The sequence below is a fragment of the Saccopteryx leptura genome, chromosome 5 (genome assembly GCF_036850995.1).
Source record: "Saccopteryx leptura isolate mSacLep1 chromosome 5, mSacLep1_pri_phased_curated, whole genome shotgun sequence".
NCBI classification, from domain to species: domain Eukaryota; kingdom Metazoa; phylum Chordata; class Mammalia; order Chiroptera; family Emballonuridae; genus Saccopteryx; species Saccopteryx leptura.
In genome coordinates this window covers 215,571,445-215,598,349 of record NC_089507.1, presented here as the reverse complement: position 1 = coordinate 215,598,349, position 26,905 = coordinate 215,571,445, and the positions used below count along the sequence as shown (strand labels likewise).

The following is a 26,905-nucleotide window of genomic DNA, read 5'->3' as shown; positions in this document are numbered from 1 at the left end:
AAATGCTTCGCTCTACAGCCCTGCGGGTCGCGCAGGCTCCTTCTCCAGAAAGGCGGGCCGGCTTGTAGACTGACGGGACTCGTCAGCTGGGTGAAGTGCGGGAAACCTAGGGACCGCCATCTTCGCTTGGGTCAAACCAAGTGTACACTTAGGGGGAGGTGCGTGCTCTCTCTCATCAGTTCTTAAAGGCACAGAAATAAAACGCGTTTTTAAGTTTTGCCGGTCTCTTCCTTATGCTTTACATAGAGCATTCCTTCCATTTTGCGCCGCAGTCCAAAACGGAACCCCAGGAAGACAATAGAACATCCCAGCATGGCCGCACTCAGCGCGATTCCGCTAGGAGCGGAGTCTGCAGCAGTCCCGCCCGCCCCCTGAGAGGAGGGGGTTTCCGCTTCCGGCAGCAGCGGCAGCAGCCTCGCTCTGGTCCCTGCGGCTGGCGGCCGGGCCGTGTGTCTCCTCCTCCGTCGCCGCCATATTGTCTGTGTGAGGAGAGGGGAGAGCGGCCGCTACCGCTGCCGCTTCCACCACAGGTACCGTGGGAACGGCCAGGTGCGGCCGTTAGGGGGTGGGGTTCGGCCCAGGATGGGCCAGCCGGGCGCGTCCGCCCCCTGTGGCTCCTGCAGACTCCGGAGCGGCCCGTCGCCTTCCCCTGTCCCCCACCCCCCCCCTACTCTACACACACTCACCAGCCGAGGTGCCTGCAGCCCATCGGGGAGGCCAGGGGCCACCCCCCAGCCCGGGACGGGAGGCGAGACTTGGGGGCAGAGGCGGTGTGAGGGTGGGAACCAGCTCTCGGGAGTCCAGCTTATGAGGGGGAAGAGGGTTGGCTGCACTGGGGCGGGGACTAAGGGGGCAACGTGGAGGCGGGGGTCGCCGGAGGGGGAAGGGAGGCTGAGGGGTGGGGCCGCCGGGGGCGGCTGGGGGGCCGGCGCCTAGGGGAGCGGTGCCTGCCGGGGGAGGTGGGGTGACCCTCCGGCGGAGCGGAGCCGCTGGCGTCGGGGCCGGGCGAGGGGTCCCTGCGGGGGAGGCGGGGCTGCCCACCTGCCGACGGGGCTGCGGGGTGGGAGGGCGCCCCGGGCGAGGTCGCTGCGTAGGAAGGTGGAGGGGACCGCCAAGCGGGGCAGACCGGGTTGGAGTTGGAGTTCAGGAATAGTTGGGAGCCCGGTTCGAAGAATCAGAGATAATAGAATTAAAGGCTGGCTAAGGATATACATATTCATTTCTTGACCTTTTAAAGAGCAGGACTTTTATTTCGTCCGGTCCCCCCCCCCCCCCCACTTTCTCCCTCCCCGCTCCACCCCACCCCACCCCCTCCCCTCCCCGGGCGTTGGAACATTTTTAGCTGAGGCAGGTGATGGGTGGAGCTTCTGTAGTTTGTTTTGGGGAAGCAGAGTCAGGTCAGAAGTTGCTTCTTGGCTATTGCTATCGTGGGAAAGAAAGAGTTCTGGAAAAGGAGGTGGCAGATTAAATCGGGAAGACTTGATGACTTTTCAACTGCTAGATTCTATCAGAAAGGTGTGTGGGGAGAGGAAATAAAAAGAAAGCTGAAAAGGGGAAGGGTTTTTTTTTTTCTTGGGAGTTGGAGACCTTAAAGGGTTGCAGTATCTGCTCGAGGCTTCTAGTGCTTAATATGCGACCTAACCTCTAGCCTTCCGTTTTTCTATCTGTCAAGTGGGGCTGATGATAATCTCTACTAGACCCTTCAGTTTATGGTGAGGAGTAAGTAAAGACAGTTTGTGCCACAGTCCTTGGCAGGTAGTAAGTTGTCCAGAGATCTTACTGTAACTATTATTAAAAGGGATTAATTGGCAAACTTGGGGTTTCCAGGTTCTAAGTAAAATTTATAGTCAAGAACCTGACAGTAGATAAGGTTTCAGGATATTATTTTTGTCCTTGTTTCAGTGTTTTTTGTTTTGTCATAAGTCTTTTGGGTTAACTGTCTTGGTGGACCTTGGACAGAAAAATCGAGACCAATACTAGTTGTCCCTCATATCATTTTTAAAAGTTCACCTGCAGTTTTTCCTGGGTAGGCTTGTCCTTCCGTGACTTTGAAATAGAATTTCATTTCTATTGGAGAGGGATGTCTAAAGGAGAAGTGGAAGGATTGGAAGTTTGCTTGGATAGATTTAGTAACTCACTGATTACAAAGTTAGGTCACCCTGGAGCAACTTATGCCTTTTTGCCTCATATCCAATAGAGAACAGAGGAACCATTTAAGGGGGAGCTGTGGGGTACTTTCTGCATAATTAATGATTTGTGTTGCTGTTTGGGGATAAAACAAGTGGCAATTTCTTTTCCACCATGTATTTTAAGCTTTCCTGTCACCTAGATCCCTGGTCGGCAAACTGCGGCTCACAAGCCACACATGGCTCTTTGGAACCTTGAGTGTGGCTCTTCCACAAAAGACCACGTGCGGGCGCTACCTCGATAAGCAATGTACCTACCTATATAGTTTTAAAAATTTGGCACTCAAAAGAATTTTCAATCGTTGTACTGTTGATATTTGGCTCTGTTGACTAATGAGTTTGCCGACCACTGATGTCCTAGCCACTCTCTAGGATGGAGTCCTTGATTTTACTTGTGTCTCTGAACATACACCTTTGCTTTTGCTATAATACTCTTTTGGAGAAAGGAGTAATTTTCTTTAGGAACCGAATTTAAAGCTTTACATAGGGTTTGGGTTTGTAGCAGGCAGAATGCACCCCCTCCCCAAAATGTTCATACTCTTAATTTCCAGAATTTTTATATATGTAACATGGTAAAAGGGACTTGACAGATGTAAATAGGGTTAGGAATATTAAAATAGGAAGATTGTCCTGGATTTTGCTGATAGGCCCAGTCTAATCACATGATCCCTTAAAGCAGAGAACTTCCTCCAGCTGGGAATTAAAGGAGTTGGGGCAGAAGGGGAAATCAGGGAGATCTGAATCCTGAGAGGGACTCCCATTTGCTGTTGCTAGAGGGGACCACGTGGAAGCCATGAGAAGGAATGTGGGTGAACTCCAGTAGCAGAGACCAGCCCTGGCTGACAGCTTGCTAGGAAATGGAGACTTCAGTCCTGCAGCCACAAGGTACTGAATTTGAATTTGGCCAACAGCCGGAATGACCTTGCAAATGGATTCTTCCCCAGAGTTTCCAGCAAGGAATAACACCTTGATTTTGGCCTTGTGAGAGACCCTAAGCAGGTGACATAGCCAAGTTCACCCAACCTGACCTACAGAAACTGAAATAAATTTCTGTTGTAACAAGTCACTATGTTTGTGGTAGTTTGTTATGGCAGAAATAGAACACTAGTATAGATTTTGTTACCTAATGTGGAAATGGCAGTGGAAGCCAGAAAGATTTTGAGGAGTGCGATAGAAAAAGTTCAGAACAGCAGATTGTTCCTAGAAATACGGATGTTAATGTCTTCTAGTGAGGGCTCCCGTGAAATGAAAGTGGGGTACGCATTGGAGCAAAGAGGACTCTTGTTATAAAGTGGCAAATAAGTCTCCAATTGTAGGAAAGACAGCTTAAGTGATAAACATGGATGGATATTTGGTTGAGATTTCCAGGCAAGGTCTTGAAAGGTGCATGTGGTTTATGGAAGGAAGTCTGACTAATGGAGAGAACCCTTGTGAAATTCACAGAAAGCCTCCTGGGATCTTGAGGATTTATACCAGCAGAAACAATGAAGACTTGGATTGAAAGAGACAATAGGAAGTTGAGGAGGGCTGTGAACCCCCTAAATTCTTCTGTCAGGAGTCAGGCTGGTAAAACAACTCAGGTATAAGTGTGCTGTTTTTCATGAAAAAAGAAAGGTGAGACCAAGGGCCCAGAGAGTTTGAGTTGAATGCCGCTGAGAATTTTTCTCTGGCTTTAAGATGGAATGGAGTTTGCTCAGATTTTGAAACTGCTTTGGACCAGTGGACCTGTTTTATGTCTTTCATGTTTGGACTGGAATGTCTATAATGTTGCCCTGGGCCTGACCTACCATTACATGTTGGGAGCAGATAACTTTTTTCTTGTTAGGAATTGTGCCCCAGTGATTGTAGCTCACGCATTGGACCCAGTCTCATGTACACCTGATTTAGGTGATGAGATTTGGGGGTTTTTTTTTGTATTTTTCTGAAGCTGGAAACGGGGAGAGACAGTCAGACAGACTCCTGCATACGCCGACCAGGATCTACCTGGCACGCCCACTAGGGGGGACGCTCTGCCCACCAGGGGCCGATGCTCTGCCCCTCCGGGGGGTCGCTCTGTTGCGACCAGAGCCACTCCAGCGCCTGGGACAGAGGCCAAAGAGCCATCCCCAGCGCCCGGGCCATCTTTGCTCCAGTGGAGCCTCTGCTCTGGGAGGGGAAGAGAGAGACAAAGAGGAAGGAGAGGGAGAGGGGTGGAGAAGCAGATGGGCGCTTCTCCTGTGTGCCCTGGCCGGGAATCGAACCCGGGACTTCTGCACGCCAGGCCGACGCTCTACCACTGAGCCAACTGGCCAGGGCCAATATCATTAATTTTTTTTTTTAATTTTTTTTTTTTTTTTACAGAGACAGAGAGAGAGTCAGAGAGAGGGATAGGCAGGGAGGGACAGACAGACAGGAATGGAGAGATGAGAAGTATCAATCATTAGTTTTCCGTTGTGCATTGCGACACCTTAGCTGTTCATTGATTGCTTTCTCATATGTGCCTTGACTGCGGGCCTTCAGCAGACAGAGTAACCCCTTGCTCAAGCCAGCAACCTTGGTTCTGAGCTGGTGAGCTTTTGCTCAAACCAGATGAGCCCGCGCTCAAGCTGGCGACCTCAGGGTCTCGAACCTGGGTCCTCAGCATCCCAGTCCAACGCTCTATCCACTGCGCCACTGCCTGGTCAGGCAATATCATTAATTTTTATTGGCTAAATAAAGCAATGAGTTTATGTGATAACCATTTAAAGACATGTTTCCTAATTTTTTTAGAAGAGATAGAAATGGGTGATTATTTTTATGAATTGATAACCACCGATACATACAGTGGTCTGTCTGTTCTTTTCATACCTGCCATTCCAATGCAGAGTGTAAGATCTTTTCTCCCTGTCATTGTAATTTGAGGTAAAAAGTCAGATGTGGGGACCATAATGGTGTAGTGGAGTTCTGGCTTTTAAGAGGAAAAAAAGGTGCTGTTGTTCTTCAACAGTATTCTACTGAGGAGATTAATAAAATGTGGATTCTCGACTTTAGAGGATGAAGGAAGTGAAACCATTTCTCCTTGAGTTATTTGATTATAAAGATGATTACAAAATTAGAGCCTTTTAGGGTATGAATGACTTGAGATTATCTGTTGGACTTTTGGGTTTAGAATAAAGGAAATTGGGCCACATGAAGGTTAAGTGGCTCAACCAAGTATCTCAGCCCTAGAGCTGGCCTAGAATTCTTGGTTAAATACAAGCTTTTTTTACATTAGTGATGATAATGTTTTCTTGTATAGAAAGTGAGGGTTTAGGGTTAAATACCAGGGTATTGGTTAAATACCAGGCAATGGACATCCATGGCTTTTGAACTAGAGCATGTCCTCGAATGACATCCTTTTGTTAGAAGGTTGATGCAGTGCCCTAGGAACTTTGTTTCTATCAGTTCGCTTGTGGTAAAATTGGTTTTCCTATATATCGTTTCACTTAAAGTCATAGGACCTATAGACAACATTAAGTGAGGACTTACTGTGTATCCTTGTGCACCCCTCACTTGGTCCTTTTTGTAGACTTTATCTTGGACAGGTTACCTCTGCCTCAGTTTCTATATAGGGTCATGGCATGTAACACATTTAGCACAGTACTTAATACAGTAAGATGTTAATTGTTAAAACGCTTATGATTATTGTTTGGGCAACTTTTGCATAAATATTACAGGATAACTTGTATAAGTTCAGAAATTGAGAACTGATAAGATTTGGCATTGGACTGTACAAGGGCTTAGTATTTTAAGGTAATGATGCTTGTGATAGTTGATTTAAAATGGGAAATTGGATTTGATCTTTGGTCTGTCACAATTCATCAGGTGACTTGGGCCAAGGTTGTTTCACAAGAGTATTAACGTGTTCATGCACCTAAATTTCTTTGAACTCCTAGGACGGATAATTTTAAAAGTAATACATCATTTAATTGTTTTTTAATAGAGAGAAATCTAGGCCAGCTACCTTTTCAAATGAAGAAATTCCTCTAGGGTTATTAAGGAACTGTTGTCATTGTAATAGAGGACATATTTACATTGGGTTATATAGATGATTGGCAGTTTTTCTTAAATACATATTTGGTATGGTCCAGAGTAGATATCAGCAGACTCAGTTGACCAAACTTTGTTTTCTCCACATAATAGAAATCAAGAATTAAGTCTTTAAAAGTTGAGATGAATTCAGTGTCATGCTAGGAGTGGCATTTCCACTGGTTTCTACAAATTCTGTCTCAGATGTGAGAAACCTACTTAGCGACAGTTGCTATGCTGGGCAAGCTTTTTTTACATTAGTGATGATAATGTTTTCTTGTGTAGAAAGTGAGGGTTTAGGGTTAAATACCAGGGTATGCTTAGAATAATCTTTTGTAATTTTATATGTGTCACATTTTTAATACCTTTATTTTGGCCACGTTTTCTTTTTATACTTTTTTGGTCTTGTTGATTTTTCTGATAATTTTTTGTTAGCTGAAACATTTAAATCTGCTTGGAAAAGTGAACACTTGAAATATTTCTGAAGTTATGACTGATGTATTAATGGGCATTTCTCAATTTAGCTATTTCATTAATGTTCTATAAATTTAAGAAAGCAGCCTTGTTAAAAATAATGAATGGGTAAGTTATTTTCCTAAAGAAATGAATTATGTCCTATTATAAAGTATAATTATGTCCTATTATAAAGTAAAATAGCCATTTTGGGCTGTTGGATTTATAACTAGTCAAAAGATGTTATTCAACAGACCCCTCAATACCTACCACATTTCAGGTAGGTGCTGTGCTAAGGATCTCTTCTCTAGATTGTCCCAAAACCTCAAGCTTACAACTGAGGCTATTTTGTAATAATATAAATATATATAGTATATCATTCCACAACTGAGATGTTTTCTTACGAAAATTCGTGTTGGCTTTGTATCTCAGGAATAATTTCTGAAACAGCTACAGAAATTTGGGGGCAGAGAGTTGAGAATTTCTCATTCTTAGTGGAATTCTTTAACTGACATTGCTTGGGGTGGGGAGGAGGATGAGCAACAGGATTCTTAGAAAGAGCTCCAGCTTTGGAATGAGACAGACCAAGTTTGGGGACCATTACTTAACGTCTCTCGGACCTAGATTTTTGTCATCTAAACAATTGATAATTACCTTGGACAACTTAATTATTAATCTGTAAAATGGAGGTTAAAAGGAACAGATCATGTTATCTCAGGGTTACTGTAAGGATTAAAGGAGGAAATACGCAGTTTATGAAATGCTGGGTACCCGACTAATTACGAGTTCTTTCCCTTTCCTGTCAATGAAGACTGTGTTCATTGTTGGTGCTGCTTCTCTTTATTCTTTATGTTCATTTTCTGCTGCCAGGAGTTCTTACTTTTTAATGAGGCCTTTTGACCTGCACTTCCTGTTTCTGGTGTGGCCTGCTGGTAGGTGAGGTACTGACCTGCTGCTGTTGAGAGGGGGGGCAGTGTGTAACTCAAGCCCAGTGCAGGTGCCTCAGTGACTCATGGGCAGTGCAGATTCCCAGAGAGGAGTGTAGTCTTCATGAATATACAGTTCTCTTGCTTCTAGATAGAGAAGTGAGTCCCATCTCAGACATGGGGAAAGTTCAAAGTTTGCTCACCTATAGACTTGTGAACCTGGATCCAGAGGTCTTATTTCTCAATGGTCCCTTGATCGCAGTTTGGGAATTCCTTGGGCATTGTATGGTAGGGATATGAAGACATCTGCATTGACGTCTTTTCTATGCTGCATTGACATTTCCTATGTCCTGTTCTCTTAGGTAATGCAGTAATTTGCTCTTTTATAAAAAAGATTTTATATATTGATTTTAGAGATAAAGACTGGGAGAGGAGTGGGAAGCATCAACTCATAGTAGTTGCTTTTCATATGTGTGTTGACCAGGCAAGCCTGGGGCTTCAAGCCTGCGACCTCAGCATTCCAGGTCGACACTTTATCCACTGTGCCACCACAGGCCAGGCTAATTTGCTTTCTTGTTTGCTCTGTATTCTTAACTCATACAGTCCTTAGGTAGAGAAGGAACCTGTCTTTATCAGTAATTTAAGGTAGATAACATGTCCTGTGTGTTTATGACTCTGTAGCATGCATACAAATAGCCATCTGCCTTGGAGTTTTTCTTCCATTTCTTAAAACCTGATTTTTCTACTATAGTGGCAGTCTATTTCGGTTTGAATTCTAAACAGTTGGGTTCAGATCTGGCCTCACCCACTTATTAATCCTTTGATTTGGCAGGCCATTTTACCTTTGGACATGTTTATTTCTAAAGTGGGAGTGTGGCCTGACCTATGGTGGCACAGCGGATGGAACGTCAGCCTGGAGTGCTGAGGTCACTGGTTCAAAGCCCCAGGCTTGATCAAGTTCAGGGCACATAGGAGAGGCAACTATGAGTTGATACTTCCTGTTCTTGCCCTGCCCCCCAATCAATTCTTTAAAAAAATTTTAAGTGGGAATGTGCATCACATACCAGGTCTGGTTATTAGAGGAAGTCAAATGATAGCAATAACTAATACATTCATAAATGCTAGATTATACTTTAGATTACTGTAGGTCTCAAAGTTTTCTATCTTTTGGTTCCAGAGAGTTGTGGCCAGTGGAATCACTTGTCAGATTGTAACTTTATTTTGCTTGTGTTGCCTGGTAAAAATATATATGGTGATGTCCTTGTCCATCATTCATTAGACTGTATTAGTGGAAACAATACTAGACTTCAGACTTCTGTCAAGTGTTTGAGGTAGAACTGTATTCATATCAAACTGCTGGCTTTCCTTACGCAACTTGCCTTCATTGGACAGCCTCCCACTGTTGCTGTGTTATTTATGTAACATTGGCACTTTGCTTCCTTTTCTGGTTTAAAGGTGGAGAAATGGAATTCACAGAGGGCCCAAATATTTTTTGTTACTCCATATGTTCTTGTTTAATGGAAATACTTGAGTGTTTTGCCTTATAAAATAAGAATTCTGTAGGTTTTGTAGATGGGAATAAAAACAGAATATTGAGTGATATGTTGGGATTATAAGGTCTTAAATATCCAGCAAGTATACTCAAACAGTAACTTAATAAGTTACCAGATCCCACTGTGAATGTTTATATTTTGAATTCAACCCCTTCTAACAGAACCAGAAAAAACTTAACACTGTTGGCTTTAAACAGGTTTTCTTGCTTACTCAGTGTACATTGGAGCCTTGGGATTTGAAGGTCAGAGTGGGTTAGGGGAACTGTCAAGGAGCTAATTAATTTGTTAACCTTTTTTTTTTTTTTTTTTTTTTTTTTTTGTATTTTTCTGAAGCTGGAAACAGGGAGAGACAGTCAGACAGACTCTCGCATGCGCCCGACCAGGATCCACCAGGGGGCGATGCTCTGCCCCTCCGGGGCGTCGCCATGTTGCGACCAGAGCCACTCTAGCGCCTGGGGCAGAGGCCAAGGAGCCATCCCCAGCGCCCGGGCCATCTTTGCTCCAATGGAGCCTTGGCTGCGGGAGGGGAAGAGAGAGACAGAGAGGAAGGAGGGGGTGGGGGTGGAGAAGCAAATGGGCGCTTCTCCTTATGTGCCCTGGCCGGGAATCGAACCCGGGTCCCCCGCACTCCAGGCCGACGCTCTACCGCTGAGCCAACCGGCCAGGGCCTGTTAACCATTTTTACCTGTATAGTTTCCTAGTCCTATTAACAACAACAGTAAGAAAAACCACCACGTAAGTGGGAGAGAACGTTGTTGGTTGTGCTGTCACCTTCATTTGATCTTACACTCACTTTTACCACTAACTTGCTTTTGGCTAGGTAGGATTAAAAGGTTTAGTTTGTGTTTGTTGTTTTGGGGGGTTTTCGTGCCATTGACTTCCAAATAATCTCCCAGAAGAGATGATTGCTCTTCAGTGTCCTGTCTGGGCTGTACTTGAAAGGTATAGAGATGACTGCATAGCTTTTGAAATAAGGGAAGTTAGGAAATAGTTTTCCCAACCTGCGTGTGTCTAGACTACTTAGCTCGTGATCTCCATAGGTTATTTAAACCAGAAATGTTCAGCCATTGCACTAAATCATGACGAGTTACAGATATCTAGAGATACTAGTTCCCTCAGTCCTTTGGCCATTTTTGCAGGGTCCAGAGCATCCAAGTCAATAACCTTAGGTCTAAAAGTCTTGATCATTTATTCCAGTGTGCCATATAGATATTACTTTCTCTTTGTGTTTTGACTTTTTTTTTTTAAATTGACTTTAGAGAGAGGAAAAGGGAGAGAGAGAAACATCAATTTGTTGTTTCACTAATTTATGCATTCATTTGTTGATTCTTGCATGTGCCTTGACCAGGGATTGAGCCTGCAACTTTGGCATATTGGGACGATGCTCTAACCCAGGGGTCCCCAAACTACGGCCCGCAGGCCCCCGCCACACTTCCAGAAGGAGCACTTCTTTCATTGGTGGTCAGTGAGAGGAGCATAGTTCCCATTGAAATACTGGTCAGTTTGTTGATTTAAATTTACTTATTCTTTATTTTAAATATTGTATTTGTTCCTGTTTTGTTTTTTTATTTTAAAATAAGATATGTGCAGTGTGCATAGGGATTTGTTCATAGTTTTTTTTATAGTCCGGCCCTCCAACAGTCTGAGGGACAGTGAACTGGCCCCCTGTGTAAAAAGTTTGGGGACCCCTGCTCTAACCAAATGAGCTACCTGACCAGGGCCTAAACCAGGGGTCCCCAAACTTTTTACACAGGGGGCCAAGTTCACTGTCCCTCAGACCAGTGGAGGGCCGGACTATAAAAAAAACTATGAACAAATCCCTATGCACACTGCACATATCTTATTTTAAAATAAAAAAACAAAACAGGAACAAATACAATATTTAAAATAAAGAACATGTAAATTTAAATCAACAAACTGACCAGTATTTCAATGGGAACTATGGGCCTGCTTTTGGCTAATGAGATGGTCAATGCCCGGTTCCATATTTGTCACTGCTAGCCGTAACAAGTGATATGACGTGCTTCAGGAGCTGTGATGCGTGTGTCCCGCGTTGCTGCACTTTGCTGCGCCGCTGCCACCACATACAGTACTCCAGGAGCACAGGATGTAGATATTGAACACCAATGAAAGAGCTGCCCCTTCCGGAAGTGTGGTGGGGGCCAGATAAATGGCCTTAGGGGGCCGTAGTTTGGAGACCTCTGGCCTAAACAGAGCGCTTTTGAATCACGTCTCTGTGACATTGTAACTACAGTGTGTCCATAAAGTCATGGTGCACTTTTGACTGGTCACAGGAAAGCAACAAGAGATGATAGAAATGTGAAATCTGCACCAAATAAAAAGACAATTCTCCCAGTTTCATACCTATTCAGTGCAGTTCGTTTGATGTGGGCTCACGCACAGATTTTTTTAGGGCTCCTTAGGTAGCTATCTCGTATAGCGTCTACAGACTCGTCACTGACTGATGGCCTATCAGAATGGGGTTTCTCCACCAAAACTGCTGGTTTCCTTCAACTGCTTATCCCACCGAGTAATGTAATTCCTATGTGGTGGTGCTTCGTTATAAATGCGCCGATGTTCACGTTGCACTTTGGTCACGGATTCGAATTTAGCAAGCCACAGAGCACACTGAACTTTGCTCTGTACCGTCCACATCTTGACTGGCATGGCCGTGGGCTGCTCCGCTGTATACACGGTGTTACGTCATCATCTGCGCATGGGCACATGCTACCACATCATCTTACAGAAACTGGGAGGGTTTTCCTTTAATTTGGTGCAGATTTCACATTTCTATCATCTTTTGTTGCTTTCCTGTGACCAGTCAAAAGTGCACCATGACTTTTATTACACACAGATTTGTCTTCTGTAAAAATGGGGAGAATATTACCTAGGTCTTGGACTTCTTAAGGATTAAAAGTGATCAATGTAAGTGCCAAGAAGCACCGTAGGCATTCACATACCTTTATAGTTGGGAGCCAGCCAACGTTGGCTGCCCTCGGTTTCCGCCTATTTTTTGTTGGCAAGTCTAGGACATCTCACCTTTATTAGTTATTATGATACTTTTCCATCACCTGCAGGAAATATTGTTGTCTCCTTTGTGATTTACCTCTAGGACAGTAAAGAAGGGAGTGGAAAAGAATAATGTTCCTTGTATTCTGCAGTTTCTTCCCTGTAATTAGCTGAGCTGAAATGACACATCCAAGGTCATATTTATTCTTAGTGATTCCCAAGGTCATATCTTTCAGTAAGTACTGAACTGTTTCTGTAGCTCTAGCAAGGATTGTGGGACACTGGGCTCACCACATGGGTAAATCACACAGCCTCATACAAGCTTCTGGCTCCAAGAAGCATCTCTCACACGCTGACCAGTTTCACATCTCTTTGGGAAGCGGTAGTATGGATTTCACCTCTGGTGTTAGTGATGGATGTGGTAACATTTGTATGTAGGACAGAGAGCATCTTGAAAATCAACTGCAGATCAAATACAGCCATCATACAGCCAAACTGCTTTTCTTCATTTGAACAGGAGAAGGTCTGTATGCAAGCAAGGTTAATGTTTGCCTAAATATCGTTTACTACTGTCTTGATATTCAGTTCTTCAAACATTTATGCTAGGCACTGTGATAAGTACAGGGCATAGGCCAAGAGAAATAAATCAGCATCCAGTTCCTTGAGTTCGTGATCTGTGAAAGTGAAGTGTGTTAATAGAATGTGATACTGTGGTGAGTATGTGAAGGTGCCCCTCCAGAGTGAGTGCTTTATGCATTTTGGAGAGGTGTGGAGAGGCTTCAAGATGGATTCTTGAGGGGTGAGTAGGAGTTCCCCTAGCAAACATTCATCTGATCATGTCTTTATTCTGTGTTTTAGGACGCAGGATATAATAGGCTTGTCTCCCTTTTTTAAATTTAATCTTTACAATTAATATACAGTAAAATATACTGCTTACAAAAATTAGGGAATATTTCAAAATGAATATGAAGCGATTAAAAAAAAGAATTTGATTTTTTTATTATTAAACAAGAACATCCGAAAAGCAAGCAAATCAAAGAAAGTTGTTTGATTATGCAAATGAGATGCAAAACCAACTTTTATTTCATTGGTGAAAATACACTATACAAAAGGCTGAAAGTACTGGTGTTTCTGCATGTTCCCTGATCCCCTCATTTTTGTAAGCAGTGTAGATTCCTCTGTGTTTTTAATTATGAATTTAACACACAGACCACCATAACCATAACACACAAGTCACCACCATTACAGTCAGGACACGGAGCCCTTGGTAGTCCCAAGTCTCCCACCCCTATTCTGTGGCAACTGTTAATCTATTCTCAGTTTTTATCTTTTCAAAAATATTATATAAATGAAATCAAACTATATATATATATATAATATTTTGAAACGTTACTTTCACTTAGCATAATTGCTTCTGAGATTCATCAAAGTTGTATCAATGGTTAGTTCCTTTTTATTGTTGACTAGTATTCCATTGTATGATGGACCACAGTTTGTTTATTTAGTTAACATTTTTTGAGTACGAATAGAGCTTCTATAAATGTACATGTGTGAGCTTTTGTGAACATAAGTTTTTATTTCTATAGCTATGAGTGGGATTGCTGGGTGTTGGGAAAATGTAATTTTAACATTATGACAAACTGCCAAACTGTTTTCTAAGGCAACTATACCATGTTGCATTCCCACCATGAACAAATTACTTAGTTGAATCCTTGTCAGCTAATTGTCAGGATTTTTTCCTTAATTTTTAATTTCAGCCATTTTAATAGATTTGTAGTGTATTTTTATTTTAATTAAAATTTCCTAGTGACTAAAAACATTGTGCATATTTTTTTTTTTTTTTTTTTTCATTTTTCTGAAGCTGGAAACGGGGAGAGACAGTCAGACAGACTCCCGCATGCGCCCGACCGGGATCCACCCGGCACGCCCACCATGGGGCCACGCTCTGCCCACCAGGGGGCGATGCTCTGCCCATCCTGGGCGTCGCCATATTGCGACCAGAGCCACTCTAGCGCCTGGGGCAGAGGCCACAGAGCCATCCCCAGCGCCCGGGCCATCTTTGCTCCAATGGAGCCTTGGCTGCGGGAGGGGAAGAGAGAGACAGAGAGGAAAGTGCGGCGGAGGGGTGGAGAAGCAAATGGGCACTTCTCCTGTGTGCCCTGGCTGGGAATCGAACCCGGGTCCTCCGCATGCTAGGCCGACGCTCTACCGCTGAGCCAACCGGCCAGGGCACATTGTGCATATTTATGTATCTTTTGTTATATGTCTTTAGATCTTTTGCCTATTGTTTAATTGGGTTTTCTTGTTGAATTCTTTAAGTGTTAATAGGTATAGATCCTTTTTTATATAAGGTGTGAGATTTAAGCTTAAATTCATGTTTTTGCAAATGATTGTCCCCAAGTTTTCCAAAACCATTTATAAAAAAGATTATCCTTTCTCCATTTAACTGCCTTTGTACCTCTGTCAAAAATCAATTGGTTATATTTGTGTGGATCTATTTCTATATTCTCTATTGTGTTCCACTGATCCTTGATTCCTTTACTAGCACCATGCTATTTTAATAACTAGCTTTGTAATAGTTTTAAAATGAGATAGTGATTCCTTCAGCTTTATTTTTCTTTTTAAAAAGTGTTTTGGATTTTTAAAAATCCAATCTGTGTCTTTAACCTGGATAACTCGTTTATATTTAATATAATTAGCCATATTCCTGTTTAACTTCTGTCTTATGTTCTCTGGTATTCTCTAACCTTTTTCTACCTTTAAAAAAATTTTTTTTTAACATTTCATTTTCTCCCCTCTTTCTAGTTTAGAAATACATTGTATTTTTGTTCTGTAACTAAATACCATCCAATATTATAACTTGCAACCATAACATATCACATTGTGTTATTAATAGGCATCATTTATTTGAACTTTTCCATAAATTTTCTTTTTTCCGCTCCTTATCTTGTCTTTCATCTCAAACCTTCCGAATGGGATTATGTTACCTTTCTTTAGAGAGGTTCACTGGATATAGAATTTTATTTGGCAGGTTCTTTTTCCTTAGCACTCTGCAGGTATTAAACTGTCTTGGCTTCATTGTTGCTTTTGGGGAAAATCAGCTATTCTCATGTTGCCCCTTTGAATGTAATCTGTCTTCTTTGCTTGTTTTTCAGATTTCTCCTTGTCTCTAGTTTTTCTGCTATTTTGTTAATACGTATATGTTTAGTTGTGGATTTACTTGTATTGATCTTGTTTGTAATTTGTTGGTTTCTGGAATTTGATTGTATCCGGGTTGCTTCTGGGAAATTCTCAACTGTTAACCTATTAGAACAGGGGTCGGGAACCTTTTTGCTGAGAGAGCCATGAACGCCACATATAATAAAATGTAATTCCATGAGAGCCATACAACGACCTGTGTACGTTACTCATTATCCAATAAAAATTTGGTGTTGTCCCGGAGGACAGCTGTCATTGGCTCCAGCCACCTGCAACCATGAACATGAGCAGTAGGAAATGAATGGCTTATAATACATGAGAATGTTTTATATTTTTAATATTATTTTTTTATTAAAGATTTGTCTGTGAGCCAGATGCAGCCATCAAAAGAGTCACATCTGGCTCTCGAGCCATAGGTTCCCGACCCCTGTATTAGAATATTACCTTTGTCCTGCCCTGGTTTCTCCTTTTCTTCTAGTAAAAGTATATCAAACCTTTCACTTATTTTTCCATAGCTTTGACTTCTCTGCAACATTGTGGATGACATCTAGCCTTTTTTTTTTTTTAATAAATGCCAGGTTTTTGTTTGTTTTTATTTATTTATCTTTACAGAGACAGAGAGTGAGTCAGAGAGGGATAGACAGGAACAGAGAGAGATGAGAAGCATCAATCATTAGTTTTTCGTTGCAACCGCGGGCCTTCAGCAAACCGAGTAACCCCTTGCTGGGGCCAGCGACCTTGGGTCCAAGCTGGTGAGCTTTTGCTCACACCAGATGAGCCCGCGCTCAAGCTAGTGACCTCGGGGTCTCGAACCTAGGTCTTCCGCATCCCAGTCCGACGCTCTATCCACTGCGCCACTGCCTGGTCAGGCATCTAGCCTATTTTTTAAAGTATCCTGTTCACTGCAGACATTCTGAAACATCTCTTATTCCTATGAGCTTAGTGGTTTCATAGTTTCAGATAAGATCAGTCTCTGGGTCATTTCTGTTGTCTATTCTTTTTCTGCCAGTTTTTATTTGGTGTCTTTTCCTTCAATGTTATCTTTGATTACAAGCTGGATGTTGTATTTAAAAAGTTATTTGTAGGAATTGTTTGCGGCCCATACATAGCGAGGTACTTTTCTCCACAGAGAGCTTACTCGTGTCACTTATCTATGGACCACCTTAAAACAAGCTTCAGATCTGATATGCCTGCCATAGGGCTGTAATTCTACCCTGAATCTTCACTCCCCCCAATCACTCTCACCCTAAGGTTGTGACTCTGAAATCCCAGCTCATTATGGAGAGCTTCTCCTATTAGACTCTTCACCTTATGAGGGCCCCAGGCTTTGCTTTCTGTCAAAATAAAATTCTAATTTCTAGGGATCAATCGACCCCTTAGGCTTGCTTACCTGCTCGATTACTTGTATGGGTTCTCATTTTCTCTTACTTTTGGCTGTAATTGCTTATGTTTTATTTAAGGATCAGATACAAAGAAAAAAGGAAGAGGGAGGGAGGGAGGATGTGTGTGTGTGTGTGCAACCTATTTTCTTTAGTTGTTCACAGTGGGAGAATTGGCCCAAATAACCTAGCCTACCGTTACTGCAAACAGGAATATTATTTGTAAAAATCTTGGTTTCTTACTCAGAAAACTGAGAAGTTGTCATCCCACTTCGAGTGAGCGCCCTTTTGGTTACTTGTCCTTTCGCTCTGACCTCTGCTGTCAACTGATTTGTATGAGGAATGGGCAAAGGAAGAGAATGAGCTCTGAATTGCATTAATTGTGAATTAATTTTTTTTTTTTTAGTCACACAGTAACAGTCAAATTAATGTAGAGTATACCAATCTTCTTCAAATCACATATAAAAGGGTTGCTGATCTAATATGCTTCTTATAGGGGATGACAAGGTGTGCCAGCCTTTGACAGTTTTAGGGTCAAAATTACAGGTCTTTAAAATACTTTATTTGCTTGAAGTATGTGCTTTACAATTTCTTGTTTTAGTGTCCTTCACCTGAAAATTTCCTGTGCATTCTTTAAAATTAAGCTTATATGTTATTTCTTACCTGACAGCTTTCCCCCAAATGTTGAAGTACTCCAGAAATATTTATTGAATGAATGATAATGGGTTGGTGGGCGACTTGAATTCCTTTCAATGCCTTTAGAGCACCCTGGCTTAATTCTTTTAAGCGCTGCTCACTTAGGATTGTAATAGTCTGTTTTCTTTGTCAGAGAGGGCTTAAAGACGGAATCTCTTCCTGGTAATGCACACATTTCCTGGTACACAGTAAATGTTGAGTAAATGCTTACTGAGGGAGCATTCTGCTCTTGATTTAAAAGGAAGAGAGTATTGGAAATTAAGGGCAATTGTGGACATTTGAAACAAGTATTCCAGATAGTTTTATGTGTATATATGGTCATCTAATTAGTGCCACTTTGAAAGAGGAAAGGGTAACTTCATGTTACTCATTATTTGTTTGCTTCCACACAAAACACACACATAAACGTAGTGATGCTCCCTGCACTTTTCCACACATCCTCTCTCTCCTACCAGTGTGTGCTGCCCGATTGCCGGGAAGAACCCAATTTCTGCAGCAGTGCTTAAAAGGGGCTGTTTTCCTCACACTGCTTTTCCTCTCCATAGGCAGCCCTGAACCGTGCAAGCGCATTCCTCCTTCTTTGCTGTAGAAATCTTTGTCCTGTCTGGGTGGTTATGAGAGCTGTTCATTCAGTCTGGTTGATCTAGGGATAGCAAGAGGATTTTTTTTTTAAGCTAGAGACCCTAATAAACATTAGGGTTACAAGAACTAACAAAACTATTACAATTTGAAAATGGACTTTTTAAAATTTAAAGTTCTACGCTAATCTTTTATAGTTCTACTACTAGAAAGTTAATCTATAAAAATACATTAGTACAAATGACCAATCAGACTTCTGCAGTTTTCTAGTATTATAACTAGGCCTCGAATTTTCTGCCAGATTGAAAAACCAGAACTATGGAATAGGAGAGATTAAAGGGGGAGACTGGCCAAAGAGGGCAAGAGAAGTTTATATTGAAATGATTTGTTCTGTTCTGTTTCATTTATTCAATAAACTTCTGATTTTGGCAGTTTCTATTTTAGCGTTATTGTTTAATGTAGTTGTCATTTCCTTGCATTTTGTAAAGACTAGGTCAAGCACAGCCATGCTATTGGCTTTGGGTATAGGTGTGGTCAGACTTTAGTAGGGAAATTTTGTTAACAAGATAATTTTTCATAGTTGATTGTAATTGGCATCTGTTAGGTTGAACATTGAACAGACAAAACTTAAGCGTGTCTTCAGAGTCCATCTGAGGGCTTTTTATATAGAACTAGTGGTTTGAAATTGCTAGCCACTAACATACATCTCTTTTTATACAATTGCATGGAAACAGGAAAGATTAAGTAAGGTCATTTAAAATGAAATTATTGGGAAAGGTAACACTCTTTCTGTAAAAGTCAAGTTATTTTGAGGTGTGTTATGAACAGTGAATAGGAGAATTGACCTGCAGGATATCTAGGACTTGGGCACTCTTCCACACTTCCAAATAACTATGATAAAAATTGCTAAAATAAAGTTTCTCCAGTATTCTCTTGGTTTAAATTTTTGTCGAGAGACACCTGTCAGGTGGAAGGTGAAGGGATCAGCCGGAATCATAAATACATAACACACATACAGACAACAGGGTCGCAATAGCCGGAGGAAGGGGACGGTGGAAAATGACTTTGTGTGGGGCCTCTGGGGGCATGATGTGGTGTGTAAATGGTTTTATACTGAGTGGGACACTTGAAACCAGGTCAACACAATAAATATTTTTTTAAATAAAAAGGCAACAGTAGAGGGAAAGCATTTGCAAATCATATATCTGGTAAGGGATTAATAACCAGAATATGTCAGAACTGCGACTCAACCAAAAAGAAAAAGTCCAATTAAAAAGTAGGCAAAGAACTTGATCTCTCTCTCCAAAGAAGATTGATAATGAGCATCACTAACCATTGGGGAAATGAAAAACAAAACCTCAATGAGATACCACTTTACATCCATTAAGATGGCTTCTGTAAAAATAAAATACTGGCAGGAATGTGGTGAAATTGAAATCCTTGTGCATTGCTGATGGGAATATAAAATGATGCAGCCAATACACAAAAAAATATGGTGGTTCCTTAGAAAATTAAACATAGAATTATCATATGATCAAGCAGTCCCACATATGGTTATATACCCAGAATAATCTAATACAAGAACTCTGAAAGATACAGTATTTGTACAACAGTGTTCATAGCAGTGTTGTTCATGATTGCTGAACAGTGGAAGCAACCCAACTTGTATTGATGGAGGAATGAATAAACCAGGGGTTGGGAACCTTTTTGGCTGAGAGAGCCATGAACGCCATATATTTTAAAATGTAATTCCGTAAGAGCCATACAATGACCTGCGTATTATCCAATAAAAATTTGGTGTTGTCCCAGAGGACAGCTGTGATTGGCTCCAGCCACCTGCAACCATGAACATGAGCGGTAGGAAATGAATGGCTTGTAATACATGAGAATGTTTTATATTTTTAATGTTATTATTTTTTTATTAAAGATTTGTCTGTGAGCCAGATGCAGCCATCAAAAGAGCCACATCTGGCTCGTGAGCCATAGGTTCCTGACCCCTGGGATAAACAAAAAGTGGCAAGTGTATACATAGAGGCATTCAACCGTAAAAAGGAAGGGAATTCTGGCATATGCTACAACATGGATAAACCTTGAACATGTGCTAAGTGAAATGAGCCAAATGTAAAGTCAGATAGTCTATGATTCCACTTATATGAAGCACCTAGAGTAGCCAAACTCCTAGAGGCACGAAGTCAGAGCAGTGGTTATCAGGAGCGGGGGCTGGCAGAAGTCAGTGTTTAATGGGTGCAGTGTTTCAGTTCAGGGTGGGGAATAATTGTGAAGATTGAGGGTATGGAAATGGCTGCGGGATAAGTGAGTGTACTTACTGCCACTGAATGTTACCCTTAAACGGTAAAATTGCGCACTGGTGCTGGGTAGCTCAGTTTGTTAGAGCAGTGGTCCTCAACCCCTGGGCCGCGGACCGGTACCGGTCTGCAGAGAAAGAATAAATAACTTACATTATTTCCGTTTTATTTATGTTTAAGTCTGAACAGTGCTTTATTTTTAAAAAAATGACCGGATTCCCTCTGTTATATCCGTCTAAGACTCACTCTTGATGCTTGTCTCGGTCACGTGATACATTTATCCGTCCCACCCTAAAGGCCAGTCTGTGAAAATATTTTCTGACATTAAACCGGTCCGTGGCCCAAAAAAGATTGGGGACCATGGGGTTAGAGCATCGTCTCAATACGCCATAATTGCAGGTTTGATCCCCAATCGGGACATATAAGAGAATCAACCAATGAATGTATGAATGAATAGGCGGAATAGCAAATTGAGCTTTCTCTCTCTCTCCCTCTCTCCCCACTTTGCCTCTCTCCCCCACTTCCCCTCTCTCCTTTGCCCCTTCTTTGCTCTCTAAAATCAATAATTTTTTTAAAAAATAGTACAAAGAACATTTGTATCCCCTTTACCCAGATATATGTGTTGTGTAGTACTTGACCTCATTTGCATCATCATGTGTGAGGACATGCTTCAGTACACCTAATCTACCATCTAAATTCCAGTTTTGTCATTTGATCTTGGTGGTCGTGTTTTTTTATAGCATTTCCTCCCTTAGTACAGGAAAGGGTAGGACATAGTACTTGGATGTCGTGTCTTATAATATTGACATTTTTGAGGAGTACCATGTCCCCCCCCCCCCCATTCTTTTAATGGAATCTTCCTCGTTTTCTGTTTGCCCAGTGTTTCCTAGTAATTAGATTGAGGTTACACAGCCTTGGCCAGAAGACTGCATAGGTGATGCTGTGTCCTCCTTAGGTTATGACCTCTGAGAACTCAATACATTTTTAATTAAATGCAGAGTAACAGGAATCAACAAATGCTGTAGGAATCTCAGAGAATGGTCAGGGAAGGCATCATACACTTACCAGTGTGGTAGAAAGAATAGGTCTAAAATTTTATGAATTTTCTCTCAAAAATTAGTTCAGCTAACATATATTACTTGTTTTCTGTTTTTATTCAGCTTGCGCTTGTATTAAGTAAATTAAGAGGACATTACTGATTTTTATTTTTAAGTTTAATGAAATCAATTGTAACTTTCAAATGGTGATCAAGAGTGTACTGGTTATTCCATAAGGTTCCCCTTGATCCAAATTATTTGGATCAAATGAAAAGTGACATTGAACTTTGATGTGTGAGAACAAGTCCTCTTTTTTTCTCCCTGGTTTCATCAACTATTAGAGTCAGACTGGCGGGTTGTACTCTTGGCTTTGCCACCCTTCCGGAGCCTTTGCGCAGCCCTGCCTGAGCTGCAGACAGCTGCTGAGAGGAAAGTGCTCTCTGGGAGTGTCAATAGTAGTGGTGACGTGTCTGTCCTTGACGCCGTCTTTCCCTCCCAGACTGTGCACTGGCACTGCGCAGGTAACAGCTACTCTGCAGAATAGGATCAGGGCTAATAGAGGTTTGGTTTGGTTTTATGTTAAGGGAAACACTGTGACACAATTGGGATATATTCATTGGCTTAACAGGTAGAAGAGCCGAAGGTATATTTAAGGCCATTATTGTAAGATGATTTTTCTTTCTTCCCATATGCTTTTTTTTTTTTTTTTTTAATAACTTCTTGGCCCTTGTGCATTTTGTTTTCTGCAGTTTGAAGAAAACAAGTCTGAAACAAAGTCTCACCCACTCCCCACGCTGCCTCTGAACACGGTGACTGCCATATCTCCTCCAAACTTCAAGTCCAGCTTTGTCCGCCAACCTGTCTGACATGTCGGGACCCGTGCCAAGCAGGGCCAGAGTTTACACGGATGTTAACACGCACAGACCCCGAGAGTACTGGGATTACGAGTCACACGTGGTGGAATGGGGGTAATTGTTTCCTTTCACTTCGCTATACTCACCCAGAGGGCTGACTTGTGGGTTTGTTGAGTAATTTGTGTCAGGAACCCTCTGGCTGCACGTTTATAAACCTCAAGATTGAAGTCTCATTTGTTTTCTTCTGCCATGAAGAAGCAAGGTATTGCTTTAACAAATTCAGTTTTGATGGACTTATCATTTAAGAGTCATTTCAGTCTCTTCTTACACTTTTCTCTGATTGATATATTCTGTATACAAAGCTGCTAACAGTTACCTGTCAGTCTTCCTCAGCTGAGGGCTTTGCAGTTAAGTGAGAATTAACACTGAAGAGACTGGAAACACCAAACTCTCTTACATAAAGTGTTTTTGAGTAGAGAAGATTGTCCTGTGGTGATTCTGAAGGACAAAACAGTTCTCTAGAAAGGTGTCCTCTTTCTAACGAGAAGCAAAATTAAAGCCTTAAACATTTGCCCTTACCGTGAAACTAGGTATGTGTAACAAGGAATTTGGCCCAAATTCTATCCTGAACAGTCGTCCTCGGTCTGGACACTGCGCTTGCCCTTCTAATTCTCTGTGCGGTCTCATTTGGGTGTTGTGTTTCCTGTCCCAGTGTTGTATGTACTTAATGGATCAGGCCATAGTTTTTGTGATAAAAGCATTTTGACATTCAAACGCAAAGGAAAACCATTTGAAAATTCATAAAGCTACAGTTCCCATATGATCTGTCCACACGTGATGTCCATAGGCTGTAAGTGGCTAAATACAGCCTCCCAAAATTGTTGGAGGTGTATTTTAATCATAATTGGACATGAATCTTAATACTTAAGAACATTGCCTCTGCACAAAGAAGTACAATGTGCTTTAAAGCTATCAAGAGCCAATGGATCGCCTGACCAGGTGGTGGCACAGTGGATAGAGCGTAGACCTGGGACACTGGGGATCCAGATTTGAAACCCTGAGGGTACTGCCTTAAGTGTATGCTCATCCGGCTTGAGCCCAAGGCTGCTGGCTTGAGCAAGAGGTCACTGCTCAGCTGGAGCCCCCAACCCCACCCCCTAGGTCAAGGCACATATGAGAAGGCAATCCATGAAGAACTAAAGTGCTACAATGATGAGTTGATGTTTTTCATCTCTCGCCCTCCCCCCGCATCTGTCTCTCTCTTTCCCTCCCCCATCTGTCTGTCTCCCTCTCTCTTTCTCTCTCTCTCTCACTTGAAAAAAAAAGAAAAAGAACCAGTCATACGATACTAAAGTTATCGTTGATAATTTTAACAGTGCCCTTTATATCACAGTCTTTGGGCTCTAAGAATACTTCAGTGTTTTATAGAAATTTCAGCTACTCTGTTCAGGTTGAGTGCTTTGTATTTCGCTCTGCTATAAAATGGCACTAAATAGCCCTTTTGAGATTTTGGCATGGTGCTATTTGGACGCTTGCTTTTGTTTTCTCTGCCTTTCCACAGGAGAATTCAACCACAACTAAGAGTTTCCTTCCCCAGCTCTGCCATGATTATTACACTGTTCATTGTTCTTGGTACCTTTTGCCTTCTATGTTCATTCACTTTCTTTTTAGCTGCTTGAGAAAAATGCATGGCTGATTGATTATATGTTGGGTTCTCAGTATCTCCAGCTGGAGTGAACAGAATTTAGACCTTACTGAAACGACCGTGTGTGTTGCTCTTTAGAGCAAAGTCTTCTAAGTTGTAAGCAGAGACAGAAAATGTGGGCTTTTTCTTTTTTTTCTTTTTTTTTTTTTTTACATCTCTGATGTTGCCTAGGGGTCATGAAATAAATATGGGTAAAAGTAGAGAAGGGCACCCCCAATTGTGGTTCATGATCTGTAGTGTAATTTGTAAACTCCATTATATAGACTGTACTCAGGGCTTGCCTTAGAGGACGAGAGGTCAAATTAATATATTTGAAAGTCACTTATCTGCAAAGAAGCCCATTGAAAACCAACTGTTCCCAGGGCTGGCCAGGTGGGTCAATGGATAGAGCCTTGTTGCAGTGCGCTGAGGTCGCATGGTTGATCTCCAGGCAGGGCACGTATGAGAAGCAACCAGTGAGTGTACAACTAAATGGAACAACTGAGTGGAATAATGACCTGATGCTTCTTTCTCCATTCCCACCCACCCACCCACCCCTTGTCCTCTTGCAAAATCAATGGAAAGAATTCTTTTTTTTTTTGTTTTTTTTTTAGTTTTTTTTTTAATTTTTTATTTTATTTTATTTATTCATTTTAGAGAGGAGAGAGAAAGGAAGAGAGAGAGACAGAGAGGGAGAGAGAGAGGAGAGAGAGACAGAGAGAGAAGGTGGGGAGGAGCTGGAAGCATCAACTCCCATATGTGCCTTGACCAGGCAACCCCAGGGTTTTGAACCGGCGACCTCAGCATTTCCAGGTCGACGCTTTATCCACTGCGCCACCACAGATCAGGCTGGAAAGAATTCTTTTTAAAGAGATCAACTGCTCCTAAAATGTTGCTGAGTTTAAATATTCTTATGTATTTACTTTCTGCTAAGTGTCAACATTGGGTCAGGCACTAGGGGACAAGAATATATAAAAATTATTCTCTAAGGGGAAGCTGTGTTGTTGGAGGCAAGCATACATAACAAACCCTAAAACAAGCTGTGTATGGTATACCAGGAGAGATGTAAATAGTTTGGGATTTGAAAGAATAATTGAGGCCTGACCTGTGGTGGCGCAGTGGAAAAGCGTCAACCTGGAAACACTGAGGTTGCTGGTTCAAAACCCTGGCTTGCCTGGTCAAGGCACATATGGGAGTTGACGCTTCCTGCTCCTCCCCCTTCTCTCTCTCTCTCTCTCTCTCCCCCCCCCTCCCCTCTCTAAAATGAATAAATAATAAAAAATTTAAAAAAAGAATAATTGAAAGGCTTAAAATTTTCTAATTCTAGGATTTGAAACATACATTTTTTTATTGGCCTAATACAAAGAAACCAATTTGGGAAATACCTCTTATTTCTGTTGCTGGTATTAACTTTTTTTTTTTTTTTTTTTTTTCCATTTTTCTGAAGCTGGAAACAGGGAAAGACAGTCAGACAGACTCCCGCATGCGCCCGACCGGGATCCACCCGGCACACCCACCATGGGGCGACGTTCTGCCCACCAGGGGGCGATGCTCTGCCCATCCTGGGCGTCGCCATGTTGCGACCAGAGCCACTCTAGCGCCTGAGGCAGAGGCCACAGAGCCATCCCCAGCGCCCGGGCCATCTTTGCTCCAATGGAGCCTTGGCTGCGGGAGGGGAAGAGAGAGACAGAGAGGAAAGCGCGGCAGAGGTGTGGAGAAGCAAATGGGTGCTTCTCCTGTGTGCCCTGGCCGGGAATCGAACCTGGGTCCTCCGCACGCTAGGCCGACGCTCTACCGCTGAGCCAACCGGCCAGGGCGGTATTAACGTTTTATAAGTTGAATTAGTGCTTGATAACTGGAACTTTTAAAATTATTGTGACTCTGATCTTCGTTTACAGAAATCAAGATGACTACCAGCTCGTTCGAAAATTAGGCCGGGGTAAATATAGTGAAGTATTTGAAGCCATCAACATCACAAATAATGAAAAAGTTGTTGTTAAAATTCTTAAGGTGAGTACAAGAGATTATAATTTCAGAGATATTTGGAATTTAAATTTGTTTTAAGTAACAGTGATGCGTTTTTTGAAGTAGCATTTGAAAGGGTTTTTGGAGTGTTTTAACACCTTTTATTTTGTGTCCTCTAAAGTCAGTAGAGATTATCTTCATTGGACAGATAGGAAACCAAAGCAAGAGGAGTGATTTGATTCAATCACACAGCTAGATTGTGGCAGAGGGAGTGAAGGTTCTGTCTTTTCTCTGAGTCTGATAATACTGATTTGATTACCTGAAACTGATTTCCTCTATATTTAGTTATATATTATGCTTTTGTTTTCAATAACTTGTTACCTATACTATGTAAGAGTGAGGAGTGACAAACACAGGCCTTCAGAGGCCAGGCACATGACTTGCAGCTAGCTTGCTGGAGCAGAGGTGCCGCTGGGTGGTGGCGGAGGTGCCTCTGGTTGGTGGCGGAGGTGCCGCTGGGTGGTGGCGGAGGAGCCTCTGATTGGTGGCGGAGGTGCCTCTGGTTGGTGGCGGAGGTGCCTCTGGTTGGTGGCGGAGGTGCCTCTGGTTGGTGGCGGAGGTGCCGCTGGGTGGTGGCGGAGGAGCCTCTGATTGGTGGCGGAGGTGCCTCTGGTTGGTGGCGGAGGTGCCGCTGGGTGGCGGCGGAGGTGCCTCTGGTTGGCGGCGGAGGTGCCTCTGGGTGGTGGCGGAGGTGCCTCTGGTTGGTGGCGGAGGTGCCTCTGGTTGGTGGCGGAGGTGCCGCTGGGTGGCGGCGGAGGTGCCTCTGGTTGGTGGCGGAGGTGCCGCTGGGTGGTGGCGGAGGTGCCTCTGGTTGGCGGCGGAGGTGCCTCTGGTTGGTGGCGGAGGAGCCTCTGGTTGGTGGCGGAGGTGCCGCTGGGTGGCGGAGGTGCCTCTGGTTGGTGGCGGAGGAGCCTCTGGTTGGTGGCGGAGGAGCCTCTGGTTGGTGGCGGAGGTGCCTCTGGTTGGTGGCGGAGGAGCCTCTGGTTGGTGGCGG

The 26,905-nt window shown here is 42.6% G+C and overlaps 1 protein-coding gene across 6 annotated transcripts in view; it reads left to right on the top strand.

Moving 5' to 3' along the window:
• The first annotated feature begins 384 nt into the window (after window positions 1-384).
• Window positions 385-26,905, top strand: part of CSNK2A1 (casein kinase 2 alpha 1) — a 48,921-nt gene continuing 22,400 nt past the window's right edge. For 2 of the 6 annotated variants that reach the window (XM_066384176.1, XM_066384171.1), the window contains exons 1-3: window positions 386-530; window positions 22,098-22,316; window positions 25,785-25,896. In XM_066384176.1, coding sequence (XP_066240273.1) covers window positions 22,216-22,316; window positions 25,785-25,896 — 213 coding nt within the window. In that variant the 5' untranslated portion in view covers window positions 386-530; window positions 22,098-22,215. Of the gene's footprint in view, window positions 531-672; window positions 695-1,387; window positions 1,516-2,960; window positions 3,072-22,097; window positions 22,317-25,784; window positions 25,897-26,905 lie in introns of those variants that run through there. The other 4 variants (XM_066384173.1, XM_066384175.1, XM_066384174.1 and 1 more) reach the window with 4 other exon arrangements.